General features: G+C 35.4%; 2 protein-coding genes across 6 annotated transcripts; both read right to left on the minus strand.

Moving 5' to 3' along the window:
- Positions 1–4490: 4490 nt before the first annotated feature.
- LOC113698072 (brassinosteroid LRR receptor kinase-like) lies at positions 4491–8667 on the minus strand. The gene has a single exon (XM_027217742.2). The coding sequence runs from the start codon at positions 8424–8426 to the stop codon at positions 4740–4742; it is 3687 nt and encodes a 1228-aa protein (XP_027073543.1). The 5' UTR covers positions 8427–8667; the 3' UTR covers positions 4491–4739.
- Positions 8668–19768: 11101 nt separating this feature from the next.
- Positions 19769–25069, minus strand: LOC113699402 (UDP-rhamnose/UDP-galactose transporter 6). 5 transcript variants are annotated; one of them, XM_027219754.2, is made up of 6 exons: positions 24876–25069; positions 23683–23812; positions 22259–22443; positions 21968–22168; positions 21508–21669; positions 19769–20276 (listed from the first exon to the last, which is right to left on the minus strand). In XM_027219754.2, exons 3-6 carry the CDS (start codon positions 22400–22402, stop codon positions 19947–19949), a joined length of 837 nt encoding a protein of 278 aa, XP_027075555.1. In that variant the 5' UTR covers positions 22403–22443; positions 23683–23812; positions 24876–25069; the 3' UTR covers positions 19769–19946. The 5 variants fall into 5 exon arrangements, with proteins under 5 accessions (XP_027075555.1, XP_027075554.1, XP_027075553.1 ...); XM_027219753.2 differs by having other exon boundaries at positions 23586–23812; XM_027219752.2 differs by having other exon boundaries at positions 23586–23817.
- Positions 25070–26263: the final 1194 nt, after the last annotated feature.

The following is a 26263-nucleotide window of genomic DNA, read 5'->3' on the forward strand; positions in this document are numbered from 1 at the left end:
TTCTGGTCGATTTACATTATTCTTAAAACTTACTAATTAACTAGTAAGAACAAGAATCTTTAGAGCAAATGCACCTACACCAGATGATCGATATTCGGTAGGTCATATGGGCAGATTTTTTGTAGGCGATAGCTTGTAGACAGACATAGGAATCGTGCATGCACCGTGTTCTGCATAGAGTACAATACCTTATCATCAATAAACATTCCTAGAACGGGCAGGCACGTCTGCTCCTGTAGTCATGGGTACACCAAAAAGAATTTCTTCGTTATGAGCTACAAGTTTGTTAGTCGTAGTAAAACTTGCAGGACCAGAATCAGGTGAAAACTCAAAAGAATCCCAACTTAGCCAAAGAGAAACTGATCACTTCATTTCACCTTGAAAGCTTTCAATTTTACTGTTCCTGATCAGACAGCAATTTACTTCATGGTTTGTCTTCTTTGTTTCCGTCAGATCAAAAGATGTGGTAGCAGATTTTTGAAGATCGACCCCATGTACTCTTTGTTTCTTCTCTTTTTTTTTTCTTTTTTAAAAAAAAAAAAACCAATGTATTTAAACAAGGTAGGAGTAACTTCAGTATAATCGGCTAACAAATATCTATTTCATTCCAAAGTCTTGCATCGTGTCGACAATAGGAGGAATTGTTTCTAAAGATGTGACACTGATATTTATGTGGTCATGACATTGTTCTATTTGTCTGATTTTCCACATCTAAAGTCTTACCTTTACTTACTCAAGGGGGTAAAACAAAGTAAAAGAAAAATAAATTCCCACTTCACATGTCAAAGTAAAAGCAATCTTCTTTCAGGCTTTCAATCATGTTATGCTAAAGCCAACTATTCCCGACAATGGATTGGATAATGTTGTGGGACAATTTACTGCAACTGAGCCGTTTCACAGACCCTTTATTAACAGTATCCAATTGCTCAAACTTTTTGCTTACTGTGAGTTATGAAAGGGACCATTTCAAAACTTTCAAAAGAGCAAGGCCTTGAAGGCCAGACACAAATCTTGATCTCCTAGAATATATAATTAGGTATGCTCACCTTCCTTTGTTTACTTTTGCATTGGATATTCAAATTGTACTTAATTAGTCTAATTCTTATTAAGTCAGCGGTACCTTACACATTAGTACATATACGTACATGAGGACAACCAAAGTACTTCAATAATTAAGGAATGACACATCAATTTAACTAATTGTCCTAGACAAATTAAGTTTCTAATTATCTCCATAAAAGTGTTCATAAAAACAAGTATACGGATTAAATGTGTATTTCATTGGTGTTCAAAACCTTTTTTTTTTTTTTTTTAAGAACACGAGGCCTTGAGATGTGCAGGGGATGGATTTTTATTCAAGGACAACTGGAGACAATCTCATAAAATAGTTTGTTTTGAGATTGAGCTTAGTTGGAAATGAAGAAAATTTTCATTCTCCTTCCTAGGGATCTGAGATTTAGAGATGCAAAATGGTCTAAATACAATTAATCAGAAGCAACTTACAACAAGAGGGACATTTAAAATATGTAGAAGCAACTTAGAGGACAGCACATAAGGCAAATTAATATTCTGATCATATACAACTGTAACACTGAGGTTTGCAAATTTGAACCCAAAAAAAAAAAAGAAAGAAAGAAAAGAATCTCCAACATGGTACATGACTACATTGAACTCCTTTAATGGAGTTGCAATTAGCTGGTTAAATGCAATTTCAAAGCAGTGTAAAAGAAGAAGAAGAAGAAGAAGCAATAGTAGCACTAGAACGTGTAGTAAATCAAGAAAATATTCTCATTTGCTTCAAGTACTTGAGAGTCTTTTAAAAAAAAAAAAAAAAGATACAAAACATGTCAAACTTTAAAGGGTATCTTTAGTTAAAAGTTTTAAGAAGGGATTGTTTTGGTAAATATAATTTCCAAGACTAATTCTTGTAAGAATTAGAGTTCTTAATATATAAGAAGTTAAAAGCCAAACGTACAACCATAAAGAAAAAAATCAAAACAACTTTTAGCTTAACAAAACTAGAATGGTTTTAAGCAACTAATAACTAGAGACAATTTCCTCATGCACAAATGGAAATTACAAATTTTACACCATTTACTTTTTGGACTTTCTAGCTTGCCTTTCCCTGGATTATGTCCTGATTTTTTTGATATTATGTGTCATATCTTGACTCTTGTGCAGTGTGCACTCCACACAATTATTACATTCAACACATACTGGCAACAGAAGTTACTTAATGTATAATCTATATGCTACTAGTTTATCAACACATCTCCACGTCCTCGATAGAAAGCATGGATGAAGCAAATTGCTTGTGAGAAGATGACAAAGTTTGAATTTCATCAATATATAAACACATAAAACTTTGAATCCAAGTGTCCAGACATTTATAAGCATCCATAGTTTTTGTGTGCATGCATTGAAGTTATAAGACAGGGGGCTTATTCTATGGTCTAGCCTTGGAATTGAGCACTGCAAGATGACTTATTTTAAGTGCTTGGAGAAAAACTAGGAGCAAAGTAAGAATGGTCCAAAATTAATCTTTTTTTTTCAAGAATAAAAGTTTACGTGAGTTCGGTTCCAATCACCATCACGAGTCAAAACATACTCCCGAAATCATAGGTCGCTTACAAGAGTTCTTATATATCGTCCATCAATATAACAATTACATCAACAGTCAAATTCAAATACACAATCTTTTATGAAAAAATGATTTGTTCTTACTAATTGAATCAATTGATGTTGGTCAGGATTAATCAAATTAACATAAAATTTTCCCTCCAAAGCCCTGCAGCTCTGGACCTCTATTTTGATGGGGTTTTAGCACTTTTAGGTAAGTTGCTTGCTTTGGTTTTAGAGCTCCCTTGCTTTGTGGAATGCATGGTCTTGAAGCAAGGATACACGTGCACATGCGCATGCATGGACATAAAACGAATGAAACTGTAGGACCACTTTGTTCTCAAAAGCCTAAATTTAGGATAGAAATGTTACCATTTGCACTTGGAAAGAATACTTTGGCAATCCAAATTGTAAGCAACTAAGCTAACCTTTTTCCTCAGCTTTCTTTTTCATTTTCCTTTTTAGTCAAGATGAAATTTTGACCATGAGAATATTACATTGATGTCAAGATTATTAGGTCTACGTTGGGTTTGATCTTAAGATCATCTGATTACAATCATTCGTGAGAACCTAAATACGTGACTTACTTAATGATGTTAAGAACTTTCTATTAACCAAATCTACTGAAAGGTAATATGGTTCATAACATAAAGGAGAGGGGTGGAGGTGGGGAAGAGAATATTGCTTATGATATGGGCAAAGATTTGATAAATAAGAATTTTAGAGTAACTTGTGCAAATGTCCGCCTTATGTTACAAAAACAATTTTCAATATCACAGTATCGCAACCACAAGACTCCATCATCAATTGCCAATTTTTGAAGTTTGTCTGTTTCTGGTCTTTGTCCTTGATCTATATCCTAGGTTTGTTAAGAGTTATTCTTGCTTAAGCTGCTGCCAAATTCAACAATAATGACTGAAAGCAAAACTCATTGCTTTAGGCAACACCAGTAACCATACACACATTGCATTCAAAGCATTGGTTACACAAACGCAGCATAAGTCCCTTTTTGTAGTCTGGAATGATGGAACGTTCTTAGATTCCACATCTAGCAAAATGCTAGCAAAATGCCAACATTCCCAAACCTCAAAGAAGTACCCCCCCCCCCCCCTCTTCCCGACCCCCAACGAAAAGACCCCAAAAAAAAGAGTGGATTATTCCTATAGAATATGATATTTTTATAGTTCTTCCTTGTAAATGATATTGTCATAGTAAAAATTTTAGTTATTGTAAATGCCAACCATGCTCTTCAGTAGTTAAAAGTTATTTCATTTTGTAGCCAATTTGCTGTGGAACTAAAATTGGTGCTGCTGCATAATCATGGCTATTCCTCCCAATCTCAAGTCCTTGTTCAATTTTTCAAGTTCTTTGCTCCATGAATACAGCACCACTCCCTCTTTTTTCTTTTTAACACAATTAGCTAGGAAGGTCAAGATTAGGGCAGGGAAAGAAGCGGATGAATTTGTCAACAAGGGATCCTAGCAGAGAATTGAGGAAGATTAATATTGTCCACTAGAACAGGATACCCTCTATAAATTTGAAAGCTGGCAAGCATAGCTTGAAGGGCCTACTACTAGACATACAATTGCAAGGTTCTTAATGAAGGATTTGATGTGCGATTTGTATGCTTGCAGAAGTAGAGACAAGAATTCACATTTTATATATATTTTATAAGCTGGCGATGAAGTGGAGAATGGATGAGCAAGTAAATACATGAAGTAGCAAGAAGAAATAGTACTCAAAAAGTCCCATGCTACTACTACTTGGTCACCATCAAAGAGACAGAGATTTAACAGCTCCTTTAAAGGATTAGATCTGAAATCTAATGTTCTATTTCTGAGAAACAACTTGAACTGGTAAAAGGAGAAGGATAACAAAATTCAAACTATATATGTACAACCGTGTTACAAGTTAAACAACTTTTTACGTATGACAAGATTTTGGTGGGACTAGTGGTACATACAATAGTTGGTAAAAAAAAAATACTATAGAGGCAGCTAGGTGGGTACCCTTTTGAAGTGGTATAGAAGAGGGAAAAATTGGGAGCTGAATGAATCTTCAGCACCTCCTTCTTCTGTTTCTTGGCCAAAAAAATTTGATGCAGACGTTGCTTGAGTCCTTCACAAGTGGTTGTTCAATTCGTTGCCTTCTTTTATGCTCATCTCCACCCCTTCAACTGCATTAAAACTGCCATCATCAGCAGCAATCGTGGATGTCGAATCAATCCCGGACCCTGCTTGAATTTCTTTGAAGAAAGCCATTACTTGAATCATTGTCGGACGCTTCCAAGGTCGATCATCTAAGCAAGCACATGCTACCTTCAAGTGTTCTAAAAGCTCAATCTCCACGCTGGGGTCTTCTCTCATCAAGTCTGGATCAAAAACATCACTTATTCGCATCTTGGCGTGCTGCTTCACCCATCCCACTAGATTATTATCACCAAAATCAGCTGAATCTGTTGGCTGCCTTCCAGTTAGCAGCTCCAGCAAAACTACACCGTAGCTGTAAACATCGCCCTTTGTTGAACATCTAAAGCTCTGGTAGTACTCAGGAGGTACATATCCAGGGGTGCCTGCTAAAGTGCTTACGCTCAAATGAGTGTCCATTGCACTCATGAGCCTTGCCATTCCAAAATCAGAAACTCGAGCTTCCAAATTCTCATCAAGCAAGACATTGCTAGATTTCATATCCCTGTGAATAATGTGGGGAATACAGTTATGATGAAGGAAAGCCAAGCCCCTTGCAGCTCCAATTGCAATTTTCCGCCTTGCAGCCCAATTTAGCTTGAGTCCAATTTTCTTTCTATCATGCAGAACATCTTCTAGACTTCCAAACTTCATGTACTCATAGACCAACAATCGCTCTTCACCTACCTTGCAGTAGCCTAAGAGAGGCACAAGATTGCGATGCTTAATTTTCCCAATGGTTTCCATTTCAGCTGTGAATTCTCTATCCCCTTGCCCACTGACATGTATGAGTTTCTTGATGGCCACAACATTTCCATCCTTCAGTTGAGCTTTGTAAACATCACCGAAGCCACCAGACCCTATAAGGCTGTCATTGTGGAAACCATTAGTGGCTTCTAAAAGATCTGCAAAAGTGAGCTTCCTGAGAGGCTTCTCAAATGTTGCGAGGTTAATGCTCAATGCATCTCGAGCACTTAGCTTCCAGTTGCTATTGGCTGTTGCTGAATTGGAATGACTTTCCATATAAGCTTCAAGCGCAGCCTCCTTTTTCTTTCTCCTCTTCTTCATTTCTATGGCAACTATGATTAATCCAAAAATGCAGAATAGTGAGAACAACAAACCCATTGCTACACTTCCTGCAAGGGATGCTTGTCTGCGATGAGACTTCTGATGCTCATTTGGACCGGGACCAGAATTTGTCCCACACCTAGGAAGAGGGTACCCACATAGGCCGCTATTATTGGCAAATGTAGTTTCTGGAAAAGTATCAAATGGAGCTACCTCTGGAATGGGTCCAGATAAATTGTTGTTTGACAGATTAACCTCCCCAAGCAACGTAAGGCCAGTTAGTGTCTGTGGAATGGAACCATTGAGCCTGTTATATGACAGGTCAAGAATGGCTGCATTCTTCAAGCCTCCAAGCTCTGGGGGAATTGGCCCTGAGAGATTATTATTCCCCAAATTCAGTATCTGGAGGTAATACATGAATCCAAGCTCCTTCGGAATACTGCCCTCCAAATGGTTGTGAGAAATGTCTAGGAAAATCATTGAACCGTTATGGTGGAATGTTGGTTCAGTGATCCCTCTATAAACTCGTGTAAAATTGCAGGGATGCCTCGTTGAAATTCTATCCAGCTGTTCCTGTCTGATTCCTCCAAACTCTAGCAAATTCCCTGCTCCATGGCACTGCTTGCTTCCATCATTCTTGATGTACACATACCGCTTCCCTGTAAGCCGTGCAGCAGCAATATTGCCAGCATGTTTGGATAAACCAGGAGGGATAGTCCCATTAAGAAAATTGGTATTAAGATCCAACCAAAGCAAGCTACGGCAATCCCCTAATTCTGCAGGAATATTCCCAGATAACGAGTTGTTTCCGAGCTTTAAAATCGCAAGATATGCCAAACGACCCAATGACACTGGTATCTCACCACTCAACTGGTTATTTGAGAGTGAAATCCAATTCAAATTCGTACAATTGCTGAGACTAGCAGGGATTGATCCAATCAGATCATTGAAATCAAGAATCAGATTCTCTAACCTCTGCAAGTACATCAGCTCTTGTGGGATTTCTCCATGAAGCCGATTTAACCAAGCAATCAAATCACGAAGCTGAGATAATGATCCCAAGCTAGATGGGATTGTCCCAGTCAAGTAGTTAAAACTGAGATCAAGGGATTCCAACTTGGAACAATTACTCAGACTCTCTGGTATTGAACCAGTGAGCAAATTATTCTGAAGATACAACACTTTCAAATTGTTCCTGGGGTCTTGACAAATCCCAGATGGAATCACCCCAGAGAGATTATTAGAACTCACATCCAAAGTCTCCAAACTGACCATCTTGGACAAAGATTCAGGCAAAGAACCAAGGAAATTATTGAATGACAAGGACAAATTCTTCAAGTTACTCATCTTCACAAGGGTATCGACAGGTAATTCACCAAAAAATGTATTGTTTGAGATATCAAATAGTTCCAAAACAGAGCATGCACCAAAGCTCTCAGGGACATTACCTGACAAATTATTGTAGGACAACACCAACTCCACCAAGCTTGGACACAAATCAGATAGATAAGGTGGTAAAACACCTTGGAAACCATTTCTTCCCAGGTACAAAAACTGCATAACCCCACCAGCACCACTTGGCAGCTCTGGAACGGCACCTTTGAGCAGATTATTGGTGAGGTTGAGAAAACTGAGCTTCCCACATGAGGAAAGTGAGCTTCCAACATCACCAGAGAATTTATTTGAAGATAAGTCCAAGTGCTCCAAATTGGAACAGTCAGTTATGGAAGGAAATCCAGCTGAGAGATTGTTCATTGAGAGATCCAAATAAGACAAGTTCTTCAAGTTTAGAGCAGGAAAATCGACAACTACTCTGTTACCCTTCAAAGACAAGTGCTGAAGCCCAGGGAACTGATTGGATAACAGCCATGGAACCACATATTGGCCGGAGATATTATTGAAAGAAAGATCAAGCTCTTGGACTCCAAAGGTTGAAGCTTTATCTTCCTTCATTGGAGGGTCCAATGAATTCTTGGACAGATTAAGAGAAACAATGCTCGAACATACTTCAAAGCTCAGTATATCGGAAACAGGACCTGAAATGCTGTTTTCAGAGAGATCTACAGAACTCAAGAATGCACTACATTGAGATCTTACTAAAGAAGTTAGTGCACCAGTGAGACTGGTGTTCCTCAGCACTAAAAGCTCCAAGCTTTGAAGGGCTATCATAGAAGATGAAACCAAGCTGAAGTCTATGCCGAGAGGCAAGTCTGAGAGATCTATGGAGGAAACTCTGGAGTTCTTGTTGCATGAAACACGAGTGAAATTACAAGGACTATTGGCTGGTAACCAGTCTGACAGCTGAGTGGGATTAGGGAGTGAAGCTTTGAAGGATAAAAGCTGCTGTGAGTCCCTGGATAAGCCATTAATGGAGGAACCTGAAGCTGAAGCTGCAGAAGAAGCAGCAGCTGGGGATATTGTAGAGAGAAAGAAGAAAATGGTTGTGAGGAAAACTATGAGGTGTTGAAGATAAAGGTGGTGATAGAGCAAGAAAAGCTTTGCTGAGCTAAAGAAAAGGTGAGTGCAAGTGCTATTTTCAGCTTTCATCTTCATTTCTTCTGTTAAATGCGTTGCTCCTCTCAAGATTTCAGCTGTTTTGCTTCCATTATAGAGAGAGAGAGAGAGATGATTGGAGTTTTGAGAGAGATGGAGAGAGGTGAAAGGGAGTCAAAAGATGGAGTAAGGAAGGTAAGATGCCTATATATAGGAGCCAAAGAAGTAGAAAATTGGAGAGAGAAGAGGGGGAGGGATTTGGACTTTGGGAAGGCTTTGGGTTGTTGGGGAAGGATAGAGAGAGAGGAGTGGACACAGCTGTTGCTCACATGCCATGTGATATTGTGACCCATAGTCCCATATAGAGATGGAAATGTATTATAATTTACCACTATATTTCAGTTCTATTTTTCTTAGCAGAGTTTCCAATCAATTTACTAGTAGTAATAGATATATACATCTTTTTTACAAGAAATAAATATCCTATATTGGGTGAATTTGTATTTTGAGTCAATTTTTTGTGCACATGGAAAAATAAACATAAATTCATTTTTTGAATATAAGGTAGGAATCTATAGTTTATGATACTCTAGTACAAGAATATTAAGCTTCTGGAAAATGGAAGATTTAAACAAAATGAAATTTCTAAAAAAATTGAAGTTTTAATTCATTTTCTGCATATTTTGTATGTATTTAATCTTGCTCGTATGTAAAAATAACTTAACGCTAGGAGTAAAAAAAAAAAGATTAATCCAATAAAAGAATAGCAAAACTTTAAATTTTTCTCATATATACATTATGTATATGTAAATTTTTTTTTTCTTTTTAGTCCTTAAATTAAACGTGCATTCAAATCAAGTTCGAGTATTGCACTACTCGACCTAGACTCAAGTTAAAAAAACTTAATACTCTCACTCGTCAAGCTCTTGAAATTTAAGTTCAATCTCGAACTCGATTGTGCTTTGCCTTACTCAAATTTAAGTTCGAACTCGATCAAACAAGCTCACTCGGGTTTAATTGAACCCAATCAAGTTTAAGCAATATAAAGTTATATTTTATATAGTTTAAATTAGGGATAAAATAGATATTTCACACTAATAAATAAAAAATATAAAAAAACATATATATGTAAAGCTCGATTAAACTTAACGAGTTTTCGAATTTCAGGTATTGAACTTGAACTCATCAAATAGTTTGAGAGCTCGTTAAGTAGTTCAAGCTGTTCGAACTCAATCAACGAGAGTTCAAGCTTCAATTTTGACTGAATCATGTTGCTGTCTATTTCCACCCCTACTCTAAATAGTGCAAAGGTCACTGAATTAATTCACTCTCTTTCTCTATCACCAGCGGTGAAAATCAATAGTAGTGGGTTTGTTTGAATAATGCTTTTATTTTAAATAATATTTCGTTTACATTATAAACACATTTTTTAACTCATCTTTTTATATTTTCAATCACCTTTTTATCTTACATATATCACATCACAAAAAGTGCTACAGTAATTCTTTCAAATAATACACTATCCAAACAAACTCAGTGTCTCTTTCTCTTTCCATCTCTAGATTTCCGCGTACGTGTGATTAAGCACGGATGGATCCGTCGTTGTCTATATCTTAATCTTAATGGGAGATTCCATTGCCTTTAATTAATTTGTCCTTACTCATGAACCTTGAGATTAATTAACTAATTTTTCTTTATAATACGACAACTCTACCATGCTAGTTTTTTCTTTTCTTTTTCTTTTCTATTTTCTTTTGTGTTTTAGATTTTTCTTTTCAAATTTGGGGAGATAAAGAGAAATTTATCAATAATCGAACAAAACAAGATTCAATGTCATCAAAATTATAAAATTGGACCCTTTACATTTTCTAGTTTTTCAATTTATAAGAGATATTGTTGTGTTCGTAAGAGGAAATTTTAAGAATCCTAAGGTAATGCTTATGAATCTAGTAGTTTTGATAAATGAAAATGCTTTGCCATTACTCTTAGCCTATAGTTATTAGGTTGATCTTGGAAATATTACCCTGAAATTCAAAGATTGCTAAGGTTCTACTATGAAGAGATCATTCATGATCTTGTTCATGCCTTAAGCACTTCAATCCCAAAAAACAAAAAAAAACTAGATGAGAGATAGGTTTTGAGCTAATTGTTTCCCTTAACTTAGCCCCATAATTCATAGCACTAAACAATTCCTACTAGAAATAGGGATTTTAACTACATGGTATTGGTAAATGTTACAAATTATTCGTGCTAATTAGACGTTAGAGTTATTTAAATTTGGACAAAAATCATTTTTTCTTTCACAATCTTTTGTGAAAGTAATATATGGAATGAAAAGAGGGAGAGGGATGAATTTTGGATAATTTAATTTCCTAACATGATTAATAAAAAATTGCATATATTTCGAAATATTTATTCTCTAAAGAATAAGGAAATATGTTGCTCAATTCTATTCATGCTGTGTTATTGGTTAGTTAAATAAGTGTTTACTAATGTAATGACTAGCAAGATACCAATTTACATAAAGAACCTCAAACTATATATATTTAGGGAAGTCCAACAAAAGAAGAGAAAATACTTCCATTTTGATTTTTACCCCGCCATTCCATTTGTACTTTACCAAGAGGTAAATTTCAATTCCATGATAGAAATTTGACTACAAGGCAGTACAATTTTGGCAGTGCCAGTTTTTATCCCAAAAAAAGGCTGCTAAAAAATCTAATTACCTTGTATCATTAAATCCTCTCACTCCCGAACTTCAATCCGCTGTTCAGAGCGTACCGACACGCTCGCGATAGAGCTTTCAGATTCAACAAGGGGGCGTGTCGATACGCGCTCTATGTATCTGTTTGATTGGACTATCCTCTCACCAATTATATGGTACTTCCCGCTGCAGCATGGTACAGTTCTCTCGGGCCCACATCCGGTCAATCCATACCGTCGCTTTGGTTGACGGGCCAGATTAAATAATGGCTGTACCAGATGAGTAACAAATGTGAATGGCCTACTGGATCTAGCAGTAAATCTAGCGAGCTTTGCTGTGAAATGACGTAAGTGCCCATGTCTGTCATCTGCTGATGTAAGCAATTTTTGGGCCCCATTGGTGAGTAGATCTGAGGGTGAAATGGTAAATGGCGACTTTTTAACTGTTATCCGAAGGGTTGAAGATGAAGAAGGCTATTTTGGTCAATTGAAAAGTATGGGTTTGTCTTATGTGGTTACTAAATAGAGGAGTCGCACGTGTGACCAGTTGAGGCATTGTTGCTATCATGAAGCATGACTACTCCATTTTGTTCTATTCTCACATAATTATTATTCTCAAAAAATAGAGCTGTAAATTGGTCCGGTGGAATCGAGTATCTCTTACTTTAACTTGACTCGTTAAACTATTGAAACAAGATTCGTGTTTGATCGATAATTATCGAGTTCGAGTTTGGGATCAACCCATTTTAACAAGGATGAGCCGAGCTCGAATAAGGTAACTAAGCTCAAATTCAAGCTTTTATAATTTGTACAATTTGCCTATTCTATTAAGAAATCAGAGCAATACAAATTTCAGTCTAGTCATATAAAATGAAATTATGCCTGAAGCAAATCTAGTGGACAATTTAATAATCATCCTCATCAACACAAATTCCAGTCTGGTTGTGTGATGTATCTAACAGCCAAAAATACTACCATCTAACCTCTAAACCTGTGAAATGACAATGAGATACATGTCCATGAATGCTCGTTTAAGTTCGTGAACAAGATTACTCGATAGCTTATCGAACTTAATTATTTGTTTGAACTCAAACTCATATAAAATCTCAAACGAGCTATTGTCGATCTCAAACGATCCTAAACAATTCGAATGGTTTGACTCGAATAATAGCTCTGATAAAAAATAAGATAGGGTTAACTACAATACGTATCCCTAAACTATCATCAATTTGCACTTTACACTAGTAATTTTAAAGCTTCAGTATAGTATAGTATCAATTTATGCATATTTGTTCTATCACCTTCAAAACTATTGGATTACGCTAACTAGTTTTACATTAAAAGACTTTGGTCCTCTTAAATTACGAAATTTTCACGGTGATAAGTTGGTCATTTAACTAAACCTAATGAAAAAATAAACCAGAACAATGGACAGATCGTATAATTTGGCCAATCTTTATATTTCACCAGCCAAAAATGTTTAAAATCTTATAAATAGTATTTTGAATAATATTTTAGACTGTTTTAGATCCTACAAGTCCTATTCTTAAATGACATACTAGATTTGCACTTCACTCGAATATTTTGCACCTAAGTTTTGAATATATGGTTTAAAATGAGTGTGTAAAAGCGAATCAAAGGAAAATGAAACCGTTGCATGCATGGCCTGAAAGCTCAGCCAATGGGCATAAAAAAAGTCTGATAGGACAAGGACGTAGAATTCTATTGCTTCATATATAGTAAAACTTTTTTATTGGAAATTAAAAATTGTATCCAAACTAATTTAAATCACACATTACAAAAATAACTATTTTTCTTGTTGAAGTGTTTCCCACTTACCCCAAATAGAATCTTTAATGGCTTCTTTCAATGTCTAACTTTAATGTACTATGGCTTGTTGTTTTCAATTTGAGCATATCAACAATAAAAATCTACTAGCTCGTACCAAAATTTAATGAGGCACCTAAGCTAAGTAACTTCAATATTGTCACAATCCTAGGTACAAAATTTTGGATTACAAAATGCAACTTTTTTGTCTTGGTCTGGTTGCAAAGATTTATTACTTGGGTGCATGGGGGCTTCAAGGATAAAAATTCTCAAGTAATTTATGTTCTAGTAATGTCTAAATTATAGCATAACTATAAGAATTTTAGGTAATTGGCCAAGTGAAAAAGAAGTTTTTTTTTTTTTTTTAAAAACTTCTTTACTCAAGTCCATATATATGGGGTAAGGATGAATATTTCTTTTCATCACTTATCTTTCTGTCATCCACTTAAAGGATGAAAGTATTTGACCAGATTTTTCTTTTCATTCTTGTGGGGGAAAAAAAAAAGAGATATAAATGCTAAAAAGTACATGAGATGAGAGGTAAAACCGTAAAAGCATGTGGGGACTTAGCACAATTGTTCCCATAGAGAAGGTACAGAAATCAGTTTTTTACAGTTTGTCGGATCTTTCCTTTGCAAAGTAAAAGGGGGAAACGTCACTTGGATTGAAAGGCAGTCAATTCTTAGATTCTTCTTGGATTTAACCGCACGTGTGGAGAAATATTCACACCATATTTGTGTAACATCTTTTTATGCTTCGAACAAAATATTGCATACTTTTTATACTAAATATTGCTTCGAAGAAAATAGTGCATACTTACATGGGGTATTTTTTTTTTTTTACTAGTTTCTGTATTTAATATAAATTCTAACTCTTCTACATTAACATATGATAGCGAGACTATAATTCGTCTCTTTTTTTACGAATATTAATGAGTTTGGTTAACGAATGCTCGAAAGCACATGTTAAAAAGGTCTCATGTGTTAATTTTTTTAGTAAAAGTAAAAATTAATCTGAAAAAATTTTTAATAAAGGGATACAATAAATGTAAGTGTCTGTAATACCCAAAATATTACCATTTGCTATGTAATATCTAAGATAAACGTTTTCTTTTGTCAAACACTCTTTTTTGTTGTTATTAAAATATATTTGTTCGAAGAAATTTGAATTACATTAATCTTAAGTTGGACTATATCAAGTTATCAACTACTCATTCAATTTCTGCGAGAATCATTTTCTGTAGTTTTCATTTTATACTTGGAAAATCCTCTAGATGGATTTCAAGTTTCAACAACTTAGCCATTGAGTTACCCAAGTTTCTTCATAGAGTTATGTTAGGATCCTATTCTCCTTCATTATTTTGTAAAACTTGTCATGAAATTAAAAACCCTAAAGATCTACAACTTGAGCTTTGTCAATGTGCACATTGTTGATCTAATGATAGGTTTATCTAACGGGGCATTCGTTGGGCACTGATTAAGATATATTTCAAATGTTAGATGTTTGAAAATATAAGATTAATTGTAAATATATAGGAAGATAGGTAAGATTAAACAAAAAAAGTATATAAATGCAATGAATCATAATAATTATTAGTATGCATATATACATAATAAGTTAGGTGAATTTTAAGTGTCTTATATTTCATATCGGATCATCCCTTTTTTTTTTTTTTTGTTCCCTAAAGTTTTGCAGGTTTTAAAAAAAAATCCATTATATGTTCATGTGTAATACTAGAAGAAAAAAATGCCAAATGAAAATTCTTTAGGGACATGACTGTCAGTCCTTTCACCAATAAAGAAAGGACCCACATGATAAATTCCATAATATCCAATTCCCCAGGTACTTTTAATAAATTTTACTATTTTATTTTTGCTTTTTTTTTTTTCTGGTCTTTGCCTTCAATTCATATCCATTTCTGATTGAATCAATGGCTCTGAAAAACTTGAATGGATTTTTGAAGGGATAAAAATGGAAAGAGGGTATCCTTCCATTTGTTTACTACTTTTTGATTTAGGTTGGAGGCTCAGAAAGAAAGAAAGAAAGAAAAAGAGAAGCTGATGATAGTGAATGGGGGCCCATTATCTGGAGGAGACTCGTGCCATTGTCCAGCATGCAAACGTGGACCAACCACAGACGTAGGATGAATGTGCCTCATCTGTCACTTTGACTACACACATTGACAGCTGTCATACTATTCCTATTAAAAAAAAAATTTACAATTTTAATTTTTTTAGAGTGCTAGTTAAGTAGATTGCTTTTAGTTAATTTCAATTCATAATCAAAATAGAAATTCACATATATATATATATATATATATTGTAAAATACGAGTTCCATTTCAAAATCAGCTGACAATGAATGATGTGGTCTCCGATCTTATTAATCCAGTTGGAAATTTTTCAAAAGTCGATTTAGGATATTTTGTCTTTTAACATTTGTCATTATCAAGTCAGTTTGGACTAGGTGATTTCGAAAAACTTTAGTGTAGAAATTTTTTTTAAAACTTCTTGGATGAGTGTATATTGAGGTGAGTTTTGGAGTATTTTGTTTTAACTTTTTACCTCTTTAAACCAAGAAAAAAAAAAAAAATTCTACTTCCATCCTTGCCCGCCTCTCCCCTTCTCCTGCAACATTTTTTCCCATTGTCAACTGCCTCTGCCCATCTTTCAACCAACTCTCCCTTTCCCCTTTTTCTGTCCATCCCTAACACTGGTACTTTTGCAGTTTTCTTCTCCTATGATCCTTTCCCTTCTTCCCCACCTCGCCTTCCCTGCCCTTCCTCTTCTTGTTCCCCGTGCTTTCTTTCCCTCTATAACTAAGGGTTTGGGAGGGAAAGAGAGAAGCGAGAAGGTGGCACGGGATTGTAAAGAAGAGATAATAGGTGATCATGCAAGGTGAAATTCTAGTTTTTTTTTGAAAGGTGAAATTCTTTCACGAAAGCAAGTAAAAGCAAAGATGACAAATACAATATGAGTACTGAAAAAAAATAGCATAAAAGTTAGCAGCAAAACCCATGCTCGATCAATCCAAATGAGTTCTGCAAATAAACGTTGGTTGCATCCAATTCCTACCTAATGTCCTGTTCTAATTTCCAATCTTCAATGCTGGCACTAAATCTTTTCTGGTATATATGGAAGTTCTTGAAGTTCTTCCACACCTAGCAAAACAAAATCTCATCAAAGAGAAACATTTAGCAAGTTTTTTGCTTAACCACCATGAACAAGGGACGGAGTGTAACATCAACACAAGCGTGCACTGAATTTAGGTATATAAGCACCTTTTCAAGAATCTTTCTGTAGCATAATAATACGTTGCTGAATAATGACATCTTACAGAGAAAGGAAAAAGAAGTACGTACGTACAAAGAGAAACAAGAACAACAACATGTGCCCTTTTCAAGAAATGCTAATTTGACATCTCTTCTTGCCCAAAAAGCAACTATTGTTCAAGAAGTTAGTAGAAAATCAGTGCATAAAGGCCAATGGCTAATTATGGCTGTGGAATATCAAACTATCATTTTGATTACCCTTTTAATGTAATCATGATTATAAGATTAGAAGGTAAAAGGGTCCTAAAAGACACCACACGTGCACCAACACTTGCCTAAAATTATTGGAGAGAGAGAGAGAGAGAGAATATTGAAGGTAAAAACTAAAAAAGAAAAAGGTGTAGTATCCAAAATTGTGGCTCCCACTTATTGACTTGGATTAGATAAACTAAAGTAAATTAGATGCAAGATTTAGGGAAATTGCAAGGTAAGGAGGAGGACAAAAAGAGGAAACACTTGGGAACTCAAGCTAAGAGGGGTCTATGTGGAAATAATAAAGAAATGAATAAAAATCATTATGCTCAAATGATGATGATAATGGAATTAATTGTAGTAGAAGGAATCATTAATGAAGCATGTATCATTAAGCTATGGTGTGTTGGTTGGAGATAGGAAGGGTGGACCAAGTGACTACTAAAATTTTTCTTTTTGGTCTGTCTTCTTGTGTAGCCATTAGTCAAGTACAAAAGAAAGAAAAAGATGAGAATGAAAATCAAAGGCACACGAGAGGTAATGAATTGAAATGAGTTTGAGTTAACTGCCCCACCACCAAATTATTTTCCTATCAAGGGGTGTGAGAACTTTGTTGGGCCATGCATGAGGGCTATTTCAATGGAAGACACACTGTCCTTTAGGACTAAGCCTGCTACAACAATAAATACAAACCACAAGCCCAGCTGTCTCCAAGTCACAACCTCACAGAAAAGAAAGCCATTAATTGCAAAAACTTACAAGCTATTTTTGCACTAACCAATTCTGCTGTTTGTGTCCTATTTATTTTGTCTGCCACCTCCACAGGGAGGAAGATGGAAGAAGAAGAGGAGGAGTAGGAGAGAAATGTACCCTATATGGTTTTGTCCTGTTTAACTCAACGTTTCTATGCAGACTTTGGCATGAATGGATGACTTGTAACAAGTTTAGCGGCTATATTTTCTTCTTGATGTTCTCTCCGATTAGAAAAAGACCGAATTTGTCTGATTTCTCTTCCACGGGAGAGTTGGAGGAGTTCCAGAGAAAAGGAGGAGAAAATAGTTCTAAAGAGAAGGAGAGGCAGAGGGCATTGACACATTTAAATTGACAACTTTCTTTTTTCTCATCATCCTTACTATGCTTTTAACCTGTACGTTAGAACCCTAATCTCAAAAAGAATTTTATTTGTCTATAAGTTCCAAACGTTCACATAACAAGCGGTAGACAAATCAAACTAAAACACAAGAAATCTCATTATCAGATTAGCTTTCCTTTTACTCGTAGAAAAAAGCATCAGATTTTTAGTTGAACAGTTCTTTGTGTGCTTCTTTAGACCGGTCATCGACATCAAATTTGAAAAAAAATCTTTCTTGGGCTGTCAAGTTTTAAGAGGATTTATTGCCAAATTGCAGCTACCTGTTCTACCCTATTGCCAGATTAAGTTGTAGCTCACTATTTGCAGTTGAATCAGTAACCTTTCAAGGTGAATGTTAACATCATATGTAGCAGCAGCCTCGTAGTTTTGTATACCACATTGATTAGGATGACAAACAAGATAACTTAGTTTGATACGTTTCCTCAGTTGTCTTCAAGGACAATCAACTTGACAAAGTCAAGAAAAGCCAATCTTTTTGGTTTGCTGTCTATTTGCTTTCCTAATTTAGAGATTTACTACTGATTCCTGCGGATGATGACAGACTATGACTACAAGCACAGCGCTAATACATAAGTTAAACTGTTTGGATGATTGCTTCTTTTTTTTTTTTTTTTTTTGAGTGCCTTTTACAAAAAATTTTATTATGGCTTTTTTTGTTATTGATAAATATGTTATAAGATTAAAAAAATGTAATGTAATTGAAAATCAGTGCATAACAAATAAAAAAAAAAACCTTTTTGGGTTCTTTCTTGAAAGGAAAAAAAAATGAAAATTTAGGGAGGGGGGCTGGCAAAAACTCATCTATGAGAAAGCCATTGCTTGGAATGCATAGAAAACATTTGATAGCATCCAAAAAAATAAACATTTACCAGCCATATAGTATTACAGAGTAGGTATTTTACAGCCCTAATCAAAATGAATTAGTTGATGCAAGAAAACAAGAGGTGGGATCCATTTGCAGCTGTATCTGCAGGTGAGGCTGCAACAACAACCTTTTCTTGTCATTTCCATAACAGAATTGTTATGTCATCCATGCTACTTGCTCAATCTATTTGGTTCCTTTGTGTTTACCTTTTTTTTTTCTCTTTATTTAATCTTTTCCTCTTCTTCTTGGGAAGAAAAGGGCCCTTTTAATTTTTCCCTCTTCTTTTTAACGTTTATGAGGTGTCCTTGTTCCCATCCTTCTTTTTGTACCCCCAACCCCACAAAAAAAAAAAAAAAAAGGGAAAACCACTACTTGAATCAGCTTGTAATTTGTTTGGATTTTTTTTTTTGTAAATTTTTTATTTTCTTGCATCATCAACACAGTTTTCAGTTACCTTTTTATCTGATATGTATCATATCAAAAAAGTACTACAGTATTTTTTTATATAAAAAAAAAATTTTATCCCAAATAATAAATTGATGGAATTGGTCAAGGGCAAGCATTAGAAGAGGGCATTTAATTAATGCATACATACAGCATGAAACACATGAATGGAATCTCACCAAAAAGCCAGTAGTGATAGATAGACTAGAAATAGAATGCCTCAAGTGATCATCAAGATAAACAAGTGCACGTGTGAAAGAGAGGGCCTTCAATATCAATAACAATAAATGCCAACTTCAATCACCAAGCAACTGTTTCTTATTGGCATCATTCTCTTTATCTTCTGATATGATTCTCCGTTTATTACTCTACACTAGTTTGGTTTGCACTGTGTATCTATTATAGTAGCTGTTTAGTTTTGGTGCAAACATTTACTCCACTAGACCACTCTTTTTTAAGCTTCAATACCAACTTTTACAAACTTTTATGGGCTAACAAACCTGATTTGGTGACATGTATGAATTAGGGTAGGGTCTTTTTCTCCATGAGATGAGCCCGGCGTTAAACGCAAAACACCACCCTTGCCTGCTTTTGGATCTCAAATAGAATATAATGATGTGCCAGCCAGGGTCAATTTGGTTTTTTGTGATACAAAATCTGCAGAATCAGCACAGTTCTGCTCGCGGAATCCGTTATACATTATCCCCAACTATCAAACCGTAGTCTCAAGTGCACCTGATTATTGTTCCTTCTCCTTCCTCTGTATTCTTCTTTCTGCTGTCACATCATCGATGTTACTGGCAGTGTGTGGTGTGTGCGTGTTTTTTTCTGTGTGTGTGTGTGAGAGACAGAAAGAGAGAGAGAGAGAGAGAGAGAGAGGGAGGGAGATTCCAACTGAAACTGATAACCCTTTAAAGAATAATTGCAGATTTTGGACCGAATTCGGCTATATCTTTCCATAAAGGTTTCTATTTTAAGGAAACAAACATCCTCAAATATGATGGTATGTTCAGAGATCAGGCAAAGTAAGATGCCAAACATCCTTTTTCCTCTCTGATTAAAATGCCTATTCCTTCTCATTGAGCTGTCCGGATTCTACTAAGGAACTTAATTCTTCTGGATCGTTGTCGGCGGGTGGTGGTGGTACTCGTTCCTTTCCTCCAGGGAGAGACGAGACATTACCATACCAAATCATGCCAAGTATTGCAATTATCATACCCAGAACTACATGTAGATTCAGACCCTCCTTCCCAAAGAAGAGGAATCCTAAAACCAGGACAAGCACGGTCTTCATATGGCCAAGCACCTGAAATGACACTGCCGTGAATCTTCCAATGCAGATGAATTGGCTGAGATTGGTCCCAATTGCAATGGTACATGACAACGCTATGAACAACTGCAATAGACAACAATCAGGCAGAAAAAGGTCAAATACTGTAAAGCAGATAAAAGTTAGATCAAGTCTCAAAACTGAGAAGATAGACAAATTAGGTACAAAAATCCAGCAAGATCAAAGCATCCTTCGCTCACAGTGGCCACGAAACAAAAGTCCTTTTATTTAGAAATGTTTTAAAGATGTCTAAAGCTGAGGAAAGAGTAGGAGATGCAACTCGTTTCCTGGTGTAAATGTGACTCCCAAAAATTTGACTCCTGAAAATCTGATGCTCTTGTTTCTATTACTACATACACAACCTTGTTTCCATTTTTAAACATCAATAATTGATGATACGGATCATCAATTGTTCGCTTGAACGTGCAAGTCCTATAAAGATAGACCTATAGCCTGTGAAGTTTATCTCGAGACGTTAATTCATTTTCCAATACTATTTCAGCCTTAGCATCGATACAAAAATGAAGCTACACTAACATGAGAAGAGTAAATTAGACCAAAAAACAAGAAATGTTAAGACTTCCCCAAAATTATGTATAGCAGGTCTTAATAGTTTCAAAAAAGTTTTAAGTAGGGGTTAATGGTATTTAAGAGCCACAAAAGGGGCTAAAAGCACTATTCTTCCTAAACCATACTTGGGCACCAAAATAAGTTTATTTCCCAGTAACTCAAAACCCTCATCACTTTTTGCAGCTTCAACCACATCTCCATGCAAATACAATAATGACTATTTTTTTGATAAATTGATTTATCCTATCTTTACTTGCTATAATTGTTAAAGTCCTTTGAGGAAGGCATCAAATCATTAAGGTTTCATTTGTGTACACATGATCCCTGAAATTTATAACTGCACAATATGCTGTATGTATACAAGTAGCTAAGTAATGAAAAGGAAATTTGATAAGAATATCAGGCAATACATTAGGCAATAGAGACTTCAAAATTCAGACATGGAGAGATTTCCTAAAAGTTCTAAATGATTAAAACAAATGTAGAAGATGTTGACCATCAATACCATTACTACGTATGGGACTACAATATAAGCAGGAAAACAAACTTTGAGCAATAAACATGGACGAGCACACATCAAAAGACTTGTTGATCAACCATAGGGTAGATTTTGACATAGCTAAGGTCACCAGTCACATGCAGAAATACAAGCATCATAATAGAAGCTAAAATTTTCTTGTCCTGTGGAAAGTTCAAACTCTCTCATATGAAAATCTTATTTGCTTACCAGTGATGCCAAAGTATAGTTAAAACCATCAACTCTCTTTCCTGTCAACCAGTAGTCCACAAAGGGGCCACATAACAGCAAGGATGCAGCTTGTAATGGTGCAGTGTGCCCCAGTAGGTTGAAAGATCCCAGTGAATACTTCTGTTGAAGAGAGTGTACATACTGCAGATGAAAAGGAAAGTCAATATATAGTATTAACCTTCACCTCAACAGGAAGAAAAGCAACAATCATGATTCAAGTTAACTCACGCCAAATCGTTGGAAAGATTTCTTGCCATCAAAAAAACAAATATCTAGGTCGTGCTCATCACACCCATACCATCACATATGCAGGTAATGTACCATGGCCAAATTATTAGATTGAAAGTGTTTCATGCCCCCTCATGCAAAGTTGCTTGATTCAAAGTTTTCTATCGCCAAGTTATACATAATAACATCAGTTGAGCCAGGGAGAACTTACATATTGCTGCAGAGAAGTACTCCATACTGCTATGGAGGCAGCAATAAAACCCTTGGCATTGACACTCACATCTGTAACAGTGCAGATTGCAACACCCAGTAGAACCAGCATAATGCTTAGCTTGGTGTCCCTTGAATACCGCACATTGTCCAATACAACTTCCAGTAAGCATGACACAGGGATCATAGTAAGCTTTGCAATCTGACAAGGAGGAGTTCATGATTTAATTATGGTAGTTTAAATATTCCTTGACAGAATGAGAGAAAAAAACACATGGTTAGGCTAACTTACCTGATAGAACCCCACAGAATTCCACATTAGACTCACATTCATTCCAACAATCGAGAAATTAGCAAACAAAACAAATTTTATTCGCTCATGTAGTGGTAGGTGTGAATTCTGGATATACCCTAATGACTTGAGAATAATAGTCATCAAGGTTGTTGTAGCAAAATGTAGTCCAGTTAAGGTTGTAGCTGCAGAAACAAAAAATGATGCAATTTAATAATCAGGACATGTATGCGCCAATACAAATGCTAGATGAAAATAGCAAATTAATCACTGGTCTTTTTTATAGTCAATGTTGCATGAGAATTACCAGCATTGCATAACTCTTTTTGTTATCTTCTAAGCAGTTTTCCACTCAGTAATTGACTATAATACTTGAATAACCAGAATTGACTACTTCAAGCCTTTTCAATCAGGTTTACAATAACAGGATACTGAAACAGAATATTTTTCTGTCGAAAGTAGCTTCAATCAGGCTACTCAGCTCATTCAGAACCATTCAGTTACAGCAAACATTCTATCAGCAATTAATATGGAAAACAATACCAGCTAAGGGCCGCAAATTGACAAAAAGAATACCAAATTAAAGAATTATTTTTGAGGAGTCCCTGCAATGATATAATCACCCAGAGCAGTACCAACCAAATGGGAGGTATGTAAGCAATAAATAAAACAGCTTTTTACACAAATAGAGGACCAAAGCCACCAAGGTCATAAATTAAGTATGGCCTCAATACTAGTTCAAGAACTATTGTCAATCAAATAGTTAAGTTTCAGCCATGCCTAGTCAACACTTTTACATCCGCTCAAACACAGGAAACTTTTCTCTCAAATTACCTTATAGGTCTTGGCTTGCAATATGAGCCGCCAGAATGCAGTTTGACACTTTAAGAGCTTTAGATGGGCTAAAAGGACAGAAAGGAAAGGAGACATAAACCCAATGAATACTTTCTTCCCACTACCTTATTGATCTTGAAAGCAATATAAGCCACCAGAACACAGTTCTGAGCTTTTAAGAGGTCTGGAAGGGCTAACATAGAGGAGAATAAGTTACCCAAACCCAAATTGCTTTATCATCATGTTCCAATCATATACTCGACCGAAAAACTTGGCCCCATCAAATGCACAAGGAACTCTTTGATATGTGATGGTTATGCCAAGGGAGTATGCTTGCATACGCATCAAGGTAGAAAATCCCCATCCAAGCAAAAAATGCAAATTTTTGTAGATCAATATCACCAGACTAATAATAAAAAACAGCATACATATGTAATTATAAAGCAATAAAGCTATAAGCAAATGCATTTTGTGAGAAGCCATTAATCTTTACCAAAACTGAAGCCGTATGTGGCCATTAAGGCCTTATTGACAATAATGATTCCCACAGACGTGACAATATTAAACGTCCATGCTGCAACATCAATGACCTTTTTATTTTCATCCTTGCTTGCTAGAGACATTTGTATTCCCCTGCCACCAAAGTGTCAAGATGCTCCTTCAATTAACCTTCAGAAGCAATTTCGGATTCAAGTTCCTCAAGTGGACAAATTTCGATTTCTGGCCTACAGAGAAATTTCCAAGACATTGAAAATCATTGTCAGCTGTATACATGATCACATGCAGAAAATCACAAAAGGGAAACCCAATTTAATGACACAGAGATTGAATCCTGAATTAGCAATGTCATATGTCCTAATAACCACACGCACATTTTTGTACAAAAAGTAAGTAATCATTTTGAACAAGGTCAAAAGCTCACAAGCTGGCCTTAACAATACCTTCCACCTGAGGGCAAGTAGAAATTTACATTATCCACACAGACATAACATTAAATAATCACAAGATGCTACAAATAATGGGGATCAAAAGATGCAACTTACAAACAACTAGCAATAAAAGCAATGAATTTTCCATGGCATAAAAAACAATTATATACTCATAAGTAGCTTAAAGGAGCTAAAATGACAGCCACAAATGATTAATGTAGCACACGCCATATTACCATCCCCTTAAAATCACTAATCAGTCATCACAAAGCATTTTGATTGCTAATTTTTCTAGAGAATGACTTTTTACACAAGTTATTAAACCGCCTATTTATCTAACAGACACACTTGTCTACAATAGTACTAAAGTAAACGATTTTCTAAAAAGAATCTTCTAAAAAACGACATCCTGGTGAATTTTCAATTCCAAATGAATTTCCAAACTTAAAACATACAAGATTAGAAAAATGTCAAACAAAATCTGAAACTAATATGATCTGCTATGTCTAAATTTTACTTAGATTAAGCAAGAACTTTTACAACTTACCTAACATTAAACCCCAGCCCCCCCCCCCCCCACCAAAAATAAAATAAAAGCTAAATTTAACCCATCCAAATTCTTCTACCAAACATTCCACAAAGAAATCCGGTCAGCAACTAATACAGCTCTGCACTTACATAGCCTACCTAAACTCTATCTACAAACACATGATTAAAGATTCAAAACACACGAAACAACGAACACACGCGTAAATCAGAAAACAACGAACAATTACCAATGGCGATCGATCTTCTAATTCTACCAAGTCAAAACCAAAAAAACTAAATTAGATTAAATTAAACGAGCTTAGCACCTGGAAATTGGGGAATGGCGAATTGAATTTCGTGATTTCTTAGACAATAATATATAGTTGTAGCAGAAGTAGCAATAGTGGAGGAAGAAGAGGAGGGGGAGCCATTATGAAGGAGACGTAGACTGAAGAAAAGGAAAGGTGCCATCCGGGCACAGTTGTTTCCTTCGGTCCTTCCTCTTCTTGGTTTTGTCGTTTCGTGTTTAATGAGGAGTCGTATTTATTTTTTTTCAGATCAAAATTAGGGAAAGTGTACTTAATTAAATAATTTTATAAAAGCCGGCACGCCTGCCCATTTTCCTTTGGATATATATATATATACCCTATTGGGTATAATTTTATTTAATTTCATTTTTATTTTAAACACTAACATTTGGACTCTTTTAACCCTACTCTGGCAAAAAAGCAAAAACAAAACAACAAACGAGCCTGCAAAATAGAACATTATCTAGAATCTTGCAGTTGACATTCTGTATAAAATTTAAAGTTGGGTAAAAAGAGATTATCATCTCATATTGAATCTGTCTAAAATTACCAAAAAATATTGGTGCAAGTAGAAGAGACTTGTACCATGAGCACTCGGATTCAAAATTCATGAGAATGAAAAGGATTACAATGTTGGGAGAGCTTCTCCCCGCAAGAGGTCGATCCGATTCGAACAGAATTAGTCGCAGACCATAAAATGGATACGAATACCTGTGGACTATATTTAAAAATTTTGTTTAAAATTTAAAAGGATAGTACTGTTCATTTGGTCATAAAGAAAACTAACAGATTAATTCCGTTAAAGGGAGGAAGGGAGTAAATGTACACATCTCTAGGAGTACTGAGTACCAATTTATACGCGTAATAGGCAACTAGGCCTCTCATGAAATAGTCAAATATTTGCGACTAAGTCCCTTAGACGGAATGGTCAAATGTTCACGTTTCACAACTAGGCCTCCAATGGAATAGTCAAATGCTTGGATTTAGATGGAGTTGGATGGAAGGGCCTTTGTGGAACAACATTTTGTAGATTTTGAAGTTTTTATATAAAAATGTATTATAACGATTTGATATATATGAGATAAAAAGGTGATTGAAAAATATGTTCATAGAAAACGTAATAATTTTGAAAAAAAATAGCAATCGAAACAATTTTATAGGGGCAGTGTGTTTGGAAAAGGAGATTAGTTGGGATAAATTTTTTGCAAAAAAATATTATATCACTTTTTTTGTATGATGTATGTGAGATAAAAAGGTGAATAAAAAAGGTGTTGGTAGTGCAAGTAAGTTAGTATGTGTAAATAATGTGCAATCCAAACATATTTTCTTGTTATTTTATTCTTTGACGGGTCAATTTTGCATTAATCCAATATCCTTATACTATATAAAATTGAGTTTTGGTGAAA

This window comes from Coffea arabica, chromosome 7c, assembly GCF_036785885.1.
Source record: "Coffea arabica cultivar ET-39 chromosome 7c, Coffea Arabica ET-39 HiFi, whole genome shotgun sequence".
Lineage (NCBI taxonomy): Eukaryota > Viridiplantae > Streptophyta > Magnoliopsida > Gentianales > Rubiaceae > Coffea > Coffea arabica.

Excerpts from the sequence above, each read along its gene's own strand:
- LOC113698072 (XM_027217742.2), bottom strand. The coding sequence starts at position 8,426 with ATGAAGATGAAAGCTGAAAATAGCACTTGCACTCACCTTTTCTTTAGC.
- LOC113699402 (XM_027219753.2), bottom strand. The coding sequence starts at position 23,715 with ATGTCTCTAGCAAGCAAGGATGAAAATAAAAAGGTCATTGATGTTGCA. Across the intron at positions 22,169-22,258 it reads ATTCTGTGGGGTTCTATCAG|ATTGCAAAGCTTACTATGAT; the intron begins GTAAGTTAGCCT and ends CCTCCTTGTCAG. Across the intron at positions 21,670-21,967 it reads GTACTTCTCTGCAGCAATAT|TATGTACACTCTCTTCAACA; the intron begins GTAAGTTCTCCC and ends TTTCATCTGCAG.